At 42.5% G+C, this 12,588-nt stretch overlaps 1 protein-coding gene across 1 annotated transcript in view; it reads left to right on the top strand.

Moving 5' to 3' along the window:
- PRR5L (proline rich 5 like) overlaps positions 1-12,588 on the top strand; it is a 94,232-nt gene that overhangs the window by 10,562 nt on the left and 71,082 nt on the right. Inside the window, exons 2-3 of the mRNA XM_060261847.1 lie at positions 275-546; positions 1,566-1,646. Of these exons, the coding sequence (XP_060117830.1) occupies positions 377-546; positions 1,566-1,646 (251 nt within the window). The 5' untranslated portion in view covers positions 275-376. The remainder of the gene's footprint in view (positions 1-274; positions 547-1,565; positions 1,647-12,588) is intronic.

The raw sequence follows: 12,588 nt of genomic DNA, 5'->3' as shown, positions 1-12,588 counted from the left end.
TCAGTCTTCAAGGCTAGCTTTTCTCTGCACAACACAGAGATGGGGGGAAGGAAGCAGAGCAGAGGTCATGCTTTGCTGGGGGCGGGGCTAGCTTTGCCTTTTCTTGTGACCCGGTAGTGAGGCTTCCGTGGCCTGGTACCGGGTCCCAACCCTGCAAATGGGAAACAGTGCTCTAGAACTTAGGTGCTTCATGTGTACTATGTATTTGTCAGACCTCAGTTTTAAGCCTCTCTCTCTCTCTCTTTCTCTCTCTTTCCTCCCCCCCCCCTACAAGGTTTCATTCTGACTTCAAAGAAAAGAAGAAAGACATCTGAACCAGTTCATTTAAATCTTTTTGGCATCTTTCAAGAAACTATTTCCTGGCCCTTCTCCATTTATGACTAAAGGTTCTACCATAGCCTCACCTCTTGTCTTCCAGTTTCAGAAGATGGGCTCATTCCGGAGACCTCGGCCACGCTTCATGAGTTCACCAGTGCTGACAGACTTGCCACGTTTTCTGGCAGCTCGGCAGTCTCTGAATCTCAGTTCAAATTCTGCATGGAACAGGTGAATAGAATCATATGAAACTTCCTTTGGCTGAGTCACACATTGGCCAATTTATTCTCATACAATGGGGCCTTTCCTTTATAGTCCCCATTTAAAAACAGGAGAAATTTAATGCAGTCACCTCTTCTTCCAACCTGGTAATGTGCTAACTAGTAACTCTGACCATCTTTATATATTGGTATAATGTAACTGGAATGGATCCTATCAGTCTAGGATCCCGCCCCTATAATGCTATATATGTGAAATATCTTTTCTTGGGGAATAAAAGTGCTAGCAGGGTGTTGAACTGAGATTTGAGGGTTTGAATCCCACTGTGTTATGGAGTTTCCTGGGTGACTTTGGGCCTGTCACTCCCTGAACCTAACCTACCACACAGTGTGGTTGTTGTGAGGATAAAATGGAGTGAGGACAAACAAGGTCAGAAGCCACTTTGGGCTCTTATTGAGCAGAAAATGGAGCATAAATATATAATAACCTGATAGGCTGGTGAGCCTCTGCTTTTCACCATGGATGGCATGACTTTCTTAACTGGCTATGCAATACAACAGAAACAGAAAACATGGTGAGTTTTGTGTAATGCACAGCTCTTGATTTCCTCTTTTTCTTCTTGTGATTGATAGTTCTCTGTGATACATATTCTCCAGCCCTCATATTTACTGGGATAAGCTTGACACTGATGGCAAAAAATTCCAGTGGTATTCTTGATGAATACATTTGTTATCCCTGCAGACAGCTAATAATGACAATACATGCTTTAATGTCACAACACTTGCTCCTGTGTGTATGTATATAGTCCCCTGTCATGTGGGTAAGTCAGTATTTTCTGCTTTGGGACTGATTGGCACATAGGCAAACAAATCTAATGCTGGGGAAGCAGAAGCAATTTAAGAACAATTAATCTCGCTCTCCCCTTGCTGATATATTTACATGGCTCTTGATTGCAGGTTCATTGCCTAGTGTAAATCACACTGACATGCATTGTTTATGGCTGCCCTAACTGTCTCCCTTTTATTTGGCAGTGTTCAAACGGCAGTGATCAATGTGTTCAAAGGGGGAGGCTTGCAAAACAATGAACTCTACACCCTCAATGAACATGTCAGGTAGGTTGTTTGGACACTGCTCTATGGCATGCCTATTGCAGAATATGTGATTTGACTGAAAGCGTTGTCCTTGCTGCACTTTATTATATTTATATGCCGCATTTTTACTGGCATGCTCAGAGCCACTGACATGCTAGCTCTTACAAGTGGCAACAAAGCAGAACAAAACATAGCAAACATGAGAGTCTCTCTCTCTCCTCCACCACTCAATACAGAATGATTTTATTTGGGCATGAGAAGCTGGTGTTGGCCCTTTGCTCTGCTGCTGGAAGCATTATCCGCCTGGTCACTTGTAATATTTAGGACACAATTGTTGAATGTGAGGTCTGAGGAGTCCCTCATCCAGCCCCTCAGTGTTGCACCCTAACCACACTCCTTATAAATCATTCAAATATTTTAAGAACCAAATCGCTGCTAATGTCACTGGCCCTTATAAGAGCACTTGCTTGAAGAGTTTTGTTATCTGTTCATGGTCAGAGTTACAGTTCTCTAGTGTTGTTTTTGCATGATACAGGGCAGGGCAGGATTCCCACTTGGGTTTCTGCTTTGATGCTGGATTTTTGAGAGGATGGTTATTTTTGATCTCTGCTTTCACTTTCTGTCTATGAGATGTATGAATTTTCAAGCTTTGATTTAACCAGTTACTTATTCTGTGTTCTTTCACCAAAACATAGATCTGTATGACTTGCAGAATCATAACATCTATAAAAAAAAGTCACTGGCACCCACAACAGTCTCAGTCAACAGACAAAAACGTAACTAGTTGCAGTTATGGAAGATTTCCAAAGGGGAGAAGAGGCTTGAATTTAGGGTCATCTTCTGCCCCGTGGCACAGAGTGGTAAGGCAGCAGTACTGCAGTCTGAACTCTCTGCTCACAACCTGAGTTCGATTCCAGCGGAAGCTGGATTCAGGTAGCCGGCCCAAGGTTGACTCAGCCTTCCATCCTTCCGAGGTCAGTAAAATGAGTACCCAGTTTGCTGGGGGGGGAAGTGTAAAAGACTGGGGAAGGCAATGGCAAACCACCCCGTAAAAAGTCTGCTGTGAAAACGTTGTAAAAGCAATGTCACCCCAGAGTCGGAAACGACTGGTGCTTGCACAGGGGACCTTTCCTTTCCTTTCCCTCTGTTCTTCTGCACCTGTAGTCATTGATATTGTGAAAGGTGCTTGTTGTATTGGCTAATATTTTGTGATGAGTGCTTGCTCTTGGAAGTTTCATGGATGTGGACGCTCTGATTATGAACACAGGTGCAGTTGATGAATATTTGATAAAACTGCTGGGCTTCTGCAGCATAGGGTGTTGGTGTCTACCTTATTTGAGTTTGACATCTGTAGTATGAAAGATCTTGCTACATGCCTCTGGCTTGAGGAAAGCCCATTGTGACTATGTAGCTGAAGCTGAACAAAAATCTTCCCATAATTGTATTCATATATACTAAGGGTGATCAATACATTCCAGCTGCCCTTAAACTATTTCAAGGTAAATCATTGGCTCGGCTCTTATATGGGACCATGACTGGGCCACAATCTCCTGTTTTATCCCTTTGGAGTAGGTACAGTCAAAATTCCTGAGAGCAGCTTTTCAACTACCCTGCTGTATTTCAAATACAAATTTGTGTCTGGAGTCAGGCATGGTAAAAGTTGAGGTGACGGTGTGCCTTGCCTCCATTAACCTTTGGCTAAAGCTAAGTTTGGGTTTTTTTTGTATTTTTGTACCTTTATGTGAGTGCATGTGTGTGTGCACCTGGAAGTCATGGTGACTGCTGGTGACTGACCCCTACATGGAAGATAATTCAGAGAGGTGGCTGAATAAAGCCTGCCCCTGTCTCCAGCTCTGGTATTCCAAGGAGGCCTCCCATCCAAGTAATAATAATAATAATAATAATAATTTTTAATTTATATCCCGCCCTCCCTGCCGAAGCAGGCTCAGGGCGGCTGAGTACATGCCAGAGGCAACCCTGCTTAGCTTCTGAGATCTGATGAGATTGGGCTGGCCAGGGCTATCCAGGTCAGGCCTAGCTAAAGCTAAATTTCAATCCTCAAGGCTTAACTCCCTTGATTCTTTGAGATAGTTATCAATCGATGTGTTTAAAGATGGTTAGAATCAAGCTGGCTAGTCTGGACTCTGTCTTGGAAATGGGGTACAAGCAGGCGAAACAAGTTTAAAAGCAAAGAGTGATGGCTACTGAGTGGCAGGCAAACTTCAACAGGCCACCAACTTTTCTGTCTTCGGAAAACTCTAGATATCTAGTTCTCCCAGTCACTTATCTGTCTGTATTGGAGATTATCAGTCACAAGAAAGCATTTTCCCTTGCTAGATGACAAGCACTCCCTTCTGTGGTTATAGATGAGTAATACAAAAAGGTTCCAAAGGCAGACGGGTGATGTCCCTGTGGTACAGGGGTGACTGAAACTATGGAACATGTTTTACTTCATTGTCCTTTATATAAAGAGGTTCACTCTAAGTTTATCCTTCTCTTACTTAGTAGGTATCCATGTAGATCAGATTTGGTATATGCGCAAATGCTACTTACAGATGAAAAACCACTGGTTTTCAACACATACTGCGGTGTTTTTGTTGCAGTTTGTAAAATTTGCCAGATACTGATGCCTTAAGTTTTTACATATATGTATTACAGAGTTTTAATAATTTTATCTGTCATCCTCTTTAACTTATACTTCCTTTTGAGTTATAACCTATTTTATGCATAGGAGTTATTTTAAATTATTCCTCTTACCTGTTGTGGCTGTTGGGAATTTTGCTGAGATTTGCACTGATCTATGACCATATTAATAAAGACTTGACTTTGCTACATGTCTCAGTGGTTGAGACATGCTATAGATTGACATAAATGAATGAACTTGAGGCTTGCATCCTATCTTGCTTCCATAGTTTTATGTTATTTCTCAAACTAATGCAACATGGTGAATGCATGCCCAGGAAGCCATAATGTTTTCCTGATTTTCCAGAAAAGCTCATGCCACAGTTTGGCATCTTGGGACATAATTGCTGTAGTTTGGCAAAAAGATGAACTAAGTAGCTCATGGTGAGAGAGAGTGCATAAACCCAAAGCTTGCTTAGGCTCACTCACCAAATTGATTTATTCATCTGAACCATGCCACTGTTGATTATGATACAAGCATCTAGCCTGCTACACATGACTGCCCCATGTGTCAACTGAACATGTATGTGTGTGGGAGAGAGCAAGCATAAGTGTGCTGGCGTCACCTCTGCATGATTGCCTGGAAGTGGCCATGCATATGCCCTCTCCCTGTGATCATCAGTGCTGCATTCCAAATATGCAGATGACCAGGCTATGAGGGGAGGGCTGAGAATAGTGTGCTGATGTCTGCTATCCCTCCCCATGTGGTGAATGCATGTGCTGATGGTCAACTGTACCAGGTTAGTACCTCACTGACAGGGTATTTGTTGAGAGAGAGAGACCTTTGGGAGTAATGGTAAATTAGTTAAAGAATTCATCAGACATATTTATGTAACTAGACTGATGTCCTATAGACACTGAAGAAGAAGCAATACTTTGCTCTGGATAATGGAAGCAAATTCATTTAGCTGTTTTGTAGAAATTATGCTTTTAATACCCCCCTCCCCAGCCAATCCATTAGATAATAATTAAGTATGGTCTCCTTTTCCTTCTGTATGGCCTCTCCTCTGCTACTGAATGAACTTGACTTCAGTGTTGTCACTAAAGGGTAAGTCAAGCTGTGACTTCAGTGTTGTCACTAAAGGGTAAGTCAAGCTGTGTCAACAAAAGGTTATCAGTGTCTTGCAACTGGCTGGTATGCAAGATAAATGAGGAGAAACTCTTAACATTCTCTAAGTAGCATAAAACCTTTTTTGTACCTATTTTATTCTACTTGAAAACAAACCCGTAAGGCATGAAATTTCTCCCACAAGATCTTAATTTAGAAAACAAACCATTATATACTTTTTTTAGTGCTTTTTATATTTACTGCATGAGACAACTTCTATGTGCTTTGACAAATTGTTTTATCAGCTGTCTCTGGAACTGGAACTCCTCCAAAGCTTTTTTTTTTTTTAAAAAAATATGTTCTTCAGATTTAGAATTGGAAAGGAGAAATTTGATCTATGAAGGTAAATAGTGGTGCTTTTAGTAGCTTGTAGCATTAGCATATAATATGCTTTTTCCAAATATAATACAAGGTATGAGCTTTGTTATGCATGCATGCTTCAGATATATCAGAAGAAGTGTGTGTGTAACACACAAAAACTCATACCTTGAATACAGCTTTGTTGGTCGTAAAGGTGCCACTGGACTCAAACTTTGGATTAGATCAAAGAAATTCTTTAGTGGCTAGAAGGACACTTCTGCTAGAGAAAGGGATGTGGGGGAGTTTGGCCACTTTTCCTTGTTCCCACTGCAAATCCTCTCAGTTGCACATCATGTTGTTCATGAGGGTTCTGAGCCCCTGTGAACTATTGTAATGAGAGGTTAGGAAGGCTGTTCCTTGAACAGAAGTCAGCTTGCAGATCTTTGGTGCCAAACTATAAATATTAGGTATTTGACTGCTTGTTCAGTTGGTAAAAAAGAACTATGTTAAGATGTTACTTTGGGATTTTGACTGTTAGGGTCAATTTTATTTGGGCATTCCAGTGTCACCTTTCTCCTGAGGAACCCCAAAGGACCTTACAGAAATGTCCGGGCCAAATTAACTATATAATTTAAATCGGGGGTCATTTTGTAGAAAAATAGATGGTGGAGCTCATCCAGGGATTGTTATGCAGCTGCACCTACTATTCAATGGACAAGGTGGGAAGGAGGAGGTGGAACTCGCAGAAAGGTTCAGGAGCTGCGCTCCTGTGAGCTCCTGCTGAATACAAGGCCTGATTTAAATAATCAAAATGAAGTGGTGTTACCAGTAGTGTGTGCAGGGGGTCTCTTAATATTTTGGGGAAATATTAGCTCTTAAAGGATACCTTTAGGCTGGCAAGAGGTGGTAACAAGGAGATCTTTACACAAACTGTATAACAGGATTTTTCCCAATTCCAATTTTAGTATATGTGCTGCTGAAGTGAGCACAGTAGGATTTTCCCTTAAGGAACGCTCAGAAGTAAGCAGACTGTTGCTTAACCAAGGGAGGTAGTTTTAATAATAGAAAATAATAAGATAATGCACACGTACTGAGGATAATGCACACAGACAAACACACCAGTGGCAGAGAAGACAGGGATGAGAAGGTTTATAGCAGGGATTTGGGGGAATTATATCTAATCCATAAGAGGCCTCAGGTCCCAGGAACAGGGCAAGATGATCGGCATCTTGGGTGTGCAGTTTAGAATCCATGAAAACACACACAGACTAAGCTTTGAGTGCTATGTTTATAGAGAAAAATGTGTCCTGAGGTGGAGTGACATGATTGCCTCTTGGAACAATGTAGTGATGGGTGACAAGGTTTCTGGCCACGGTAGCTTGCTATTGAAAGCAGCTCGGACCGTCGCTTCCTGAGCCGCCTTCAAATTGGTCCGTTGAGGGGTCGCCCCTCACAGGTAGACCTGATTCTGTGACTCAGGGAGGGTCACAGAAGGCAAGGGAATCCGAGCTGTAGATCAGGAATGCCAGCGGAGGCGGCTGCTTCCTGATCCTGCTCTTCTCAAGCCTCGGCGATCTGATCGCCATTTTTAAATGGCCAAAAAGTCAGCCACCGGTTTTACTTTTTTCCCTCTTTTTTCAACACTCTGCATTCTGGATCTTCAATCAATTTCAAGATAAATGACATGGATTCTTCTACTACTGTAAGTTTTGTCTATTACATTTGTTCTGGATGTGTGGCAGAGATACAGGATCAAAGAAACTGCAGATTTTGAGTGAGGCAATAGATTGAGAAAGGGGGGGGGGACTCTCCCCTTTTCTCTGTCAAGGCTTGTAAAAGTTCCTGCCTATTCTGAACACTGAAATTATTTGCAGGAGACTACATTAATCTGTACTTTACATGAGACTGGGTGCCTGAACCTAACTGATTTATTGCATTTGGAGGAAGGAAGAAAAGGCTTTGGCTTTGGAGAAAGATTCCCATTGACAAGTGTATATGGAAGTTAACAGGCTTGACTGTAAAGTTTTTGTTTGAGGCAGCAGCTGAAGCACTGAAGTGTTTAAACTGCACTGATAAGTTGGTGGCTATGTCGATGTCGAAGTTAGCAGATTTGTGGCTGCCTTTGTCTGCCACTGCTCGTCCACTCCGATGAGCAATAGTTTAACACAGCCAACACCACACTGTGTTCTTAAACAATATACAAGGTTTTATTTTACATATATACAGACTCTCCATCATAATGCTCCGCCAATCAATCATAGAATAGTAAGAGGATAGTACGTACAGCATTGCTTCATTATTATACAGTTGCTGCTAATTGCTGCACCAATGAGAAGACAGTGCTGAGTCACTCTGCACTCCTCACCTGATTACATCATTCTACTGGCTAGAACCAGTTCTCCTCTGCCAGATCTTCCTGAGTTATTTATCTGTCAGTAGCTGTCAGATCAGTAGCCTTGCCTCATGTCTTACCAGCATTATTTCTTATGTCAACGCTCCCCCTAAGACATTAGGCAATGAATCCTAAATTACATCTCAATCTGGTATACTGTTCCACATTTAAGTTCTTGGTAAACATATCTGCAACATTTGTTTTGGAAGTGCAATCCTGCAATGTTATCAAACTTTTGTTTACAGCATCCTTTACATTTTGATATTGTATATTGATATGTCTACTTCTTGGCCTTATCCCCTGTGGATCAGTCAGTTGCATAGCTGCAGTGTTATCACAGTATACTCGCACTGGTAGTTTACACTTCATTTCCAGAGTCATATTCTTTTTCATGGCTTGCTGCCAAGCGACTCTTTCAGGCTTCGGCATAGATAAGATTGCCTCATAGCTCCTTAATGAATACATGGTTCACAGAGTTATTTTGATAACCAAATCTCTGGTGGTATTCCTTTAGTACTACGTGCTGACCTCCTCGGTCTTTCAGTACTCTGCACACTCTCAGACACACTTGGAGTTTTCATCTCCTGTTTTATGGTAGTGCTGTCACCTCCCACCATCATAGGTAATGCTATCTGCTCAGGCACATCGTTAGCGTGTATTGAGTTCCACCCCAGATTCTCACAGAAATTGGCAGATCTACTGAAGCTTATGCTCAGGTTCTCATTGGCAAACCTGTAGGCTTTTATGCCTGTCTGATACCCAAGGAACACAAGCTTCTTTGATCTATTGCCCCCCTTCCTTCTCTGACTCAAGGGAATATTCATCCAAGCCTTTGTGCCAAATACTCTCAGGTGATCCAGAGAAGGGGTTTTGTTATACAACATCCTATAGGGAGTATTGTCAATAGGCTTTGTCCAAAGTCTATTTTTAATGTAACAGGCAGCCTTCAAGGCTTCTGCCCAGTAACTTATTGGTAAATCAGCATCTTTAAGCATTGCATGCATCATGTTTTGCTACACACCACCCCTGCGTTCAGCAATACCATTCTCTTGGGGTGTTGCTGTGTTGGCTACCCTATGCTTAATGCCTTGAGTATGTAGCCAGTGTTTAAATGCTGTAGACATGAATTCACCGCCCATATCAGTCTGTATGGCACACAGACTTCCTAGCTGCTTTTTTCACTCTCCTGTGCCAATATTTGATAGTGTTGCATACTTCTGACTTTTGCTTTAACACAAATACCAACGAAAATCTTGAATTATCGTCTGTCAGTAACAATGCAAATTTGTTGTTTGAGTGAGTCTTAGCAAATGGCCCTATAACATCAGCATGAACTAATTCTAGGGGCTTCTTTGTCACTCTTTCACTTCTCTGTGCTACCGGGAATGCCTGTGACTTGGCACATTTACACACTTCACAGTCTAAATATTTATTGCATTCCTTTACACAATTCTTCCCCACAACTGCCAGTGTCTTATTAATTGCATGAAAGCTAGCATGCCCTAACCGTCTATGCAATAGGTGCACACAGTTATCGTGTGGAGGTACATTTAACACAGTTTTGGCTGGAGAGCCAGTTTAGTGTAGTGGTTAAGTGTTAAGTGTGCGGACTCTTATCTGGGAGAACTGGGTTTGATTCCCCACTCCTCCACTTGCACTTGCTGGCATGGCCTTGGGTCAGCCATAGCTCTGGCAGAGGTTGTCCTTGAAAGGGCAGCTGCTGTGAGAGCCCTCTCAGCCCCACCCACCTCACAGGGTGTCTGTTGTGGGGGAGGAAGGTAAAGGAGATTGTGAGCCGCTCTGAGACTCTTCGGAGTGGAGGGCAGGATATAAATCCAATATCTTTTTCTTCTTCTGTTATAGTATTAGTGTCTAACACATAAACGTTGTTCTGTAATTTAGCCGTTTCCAGCTTATCAGTGAATGTCACCAAAAATCCTGCCTTGTCACACACAGACACACTCAACAAGTTGTTCTCCAGAGCTGGTACACATAAAACATCAGCAAATGTGTGACACAAGGTGGGAAAAGTCACACTTCCCTGCCAAAGTACCTTTGAATTGCTGCCATCATCCAAGCTGATATTTTGCCGTCGGGGTGACTGTTTATTTTGCAGCAACTGTTCATCCTTGTAAAAAAATCTGCGACACTCCGGAGTCAATAATCCACACTCCTGACGAAGCAGCGTTGTCAGTCACCACAAGGGATGCATTGAAATAGCCCTCAGCTCCTGCAGACTGGCCTCCACACTTCCGTCTGGCTCTCCCCTCTGGACACTCACGCCTCAGATGTTTTGCTGAGCCACAACGAAGACATTTTTTTACTCTCAGGGCAACCTCCGACTCTGCTCCAAGTCGATTCCCGGCTGACGCTTCCCTGCTGGCCTCCTCCATCGCTGTCTCCCCCAGTATGGTATGCTGACAAGCTGATAAACGACCAGACTCTTGCAGATAACGTTCTTCCTCGAGCAGACGTCCCGTAACATACTCCAACGTTAGTTTGCTGGCCTCAACTGTCTCCAGCACCATCACAAGCATGTTAAACTCCGCTGACAGCGAGCTCAGGATGAGATACACCTTATCTTCATCCGATACTGTTTTCCCCCTCTCTGCCAATTAATTGCAGCACTGAGCCAGAGTATTTAGATGTACTCTAACGGACTCCCCCAGCTTCATCACAGTCCTGTAAAGCTGCCGGGTAGTTGCAATAAGTGAACTGGCTGTTACTTGCACATACACTGCTCTCAGTCAGTCCCAAGCAGCTTTCGACGCGTACTTACTGGTCAGGTGGATGAATTGGTCGTCTCCCACACTCAGGACTATAGTTGCTAATGCCTTTTCATCCTTGACAGTGTCCTCCTCATTCAGCCGGTCTGGAGGCATCTCGACCACAGTCCACAAACCTTCGCGTTTGAGATAATGCTCCATGCGGTGAGCCCACACACTGTAATTAGTGGAGATGAGCTTTCCTACAATCTGAGCTGTTGCAATTAGAGCCATGATGAAAACCTTCAGCACCGCTGTTCCAAGCCTCTCTGAGCAAGTCTACACTCCTGCACACCAACCACAGCAGCAGACGTCCATTCCGGCTCGACACTCCACAGAAGGCCAACCTCACCGAACACTGCAGACAGGTCCAAACCAGTCAGACTGGGCCCATAACAGTGTCGATGTATAAATTAGCAGATTTGTGACTGCCTTTGTCTGCCACTGCTCATCCACTCCGATGAGCAATAGTTTAACACAGCCAACACCACACTGTGTTCTTAAACTGTATACAATGTTTAATTTTACATATATACAGATTCTCCATCATAATGCTCCACCAATCAATCATAGAACAGTAAGAGGATAGTACGTACAGCATAGCTTCATTATTATACAGTTGCTGCTAATTGCTGCACCAATGAGAAGACCGTGCTGAGTCACTCTGCACTCCTCACCTGATTACATCATTCTACTGGCTAGAACCAGTTCTCCTCTGCCAGATCTTCCTGAGTTATCTATCTGTCAGTAGCTGTCAGATCAGTAGCAATGCCTCATCTCTTACCGGCATTATTTCTTATGCCAACCGGCTACCTGTTATTTTATTTTAGGGTTTTTTTGGCTGTAGAAGATCTTTTACTCCTACTTTTATTTTGTTATTATATTCTGTCTCTGTGGACGTCAAGGATGTAATTATTTTCTTTTGGATTTTTCTTTCTTTTTTTGCCCTTTTTTGCCCGTGGTCTACTTGTGATTGAATTATTTTTATCTGTGGATTATCTTTTACCTGTGGTTTTATTTTTTCTTCTTCCCTTATTATTTGTGGCTGGATTACTTTTGGGTTTTTTCCCTCCCCTTTTGGATCTGCTGGGGGTTTTTTCCCTTCTGGTTTGCTGGAGGTGTTTCAGTTTGTATGGTTCTGCAATCAACTTTGGTTCTTATTTTTGGGATTATAAATAGGGCATTCAGCCCTGGATTACAAAATTATACTGGTCTATTGTGCTGCATAGAAGATATCTGAAAGCTGAGGTGGAGAGTTGGCTTGTCTTTGAATTAATGTGTATGGATACTATTGGACTGTGAATTGTGGTCTGTTGTTTTGTCTACTGAACATCTATTCTGGAACACGTTGTGTTTGTCAATATCAATGGTGGTGTTTTGACTAGCATAAACTGTTGAGAGAAGCTAGAAGCCTGTTTTTTTATAGAACTATTTGGCAATAAGAGAGCTCTTGGGAGAAGAGCATTCTTTAGCTCAAAACAGAACATAGAAATTTAAAACAAACGCTGAAGACGTTTGTTTCTCTTTTTGAAATGGTGTTTCTGAGTGTGCTTATATCAATAATAATGGATAGTAGGGTGGGGGCCATTCCCGAGGAACCGCTTAAAAAAAGGTATTCAAGAAGGGAAACTATCTTATTCACCTGGTGGCCAATCCGGCCCAGGGAAATTCACACCTATGCAAGGAGACACGAAAGAATGGCAAACCACTTTAATG

The sequence above is a fragment of the Heteronotia binoei genome, chromosome 21, assembly GCF_032191835.1.
Source record: "Heteronotia binoei isolate CCM8104 ecotype False Entrance Well chromosome 21, APGP_CSIRO_Hbin_v1, whole genome shotgun sequence".
NCBI classification, from domain to species: Eukaryota; Metazoa; Chordata; class Lepidosauria; order Squamata; family Gekkonidae; genus Heteronotia; species Heteronotia binoei.
This window is presented reverse-complemented; position numbering and strand designations above follow the sequence as displayed.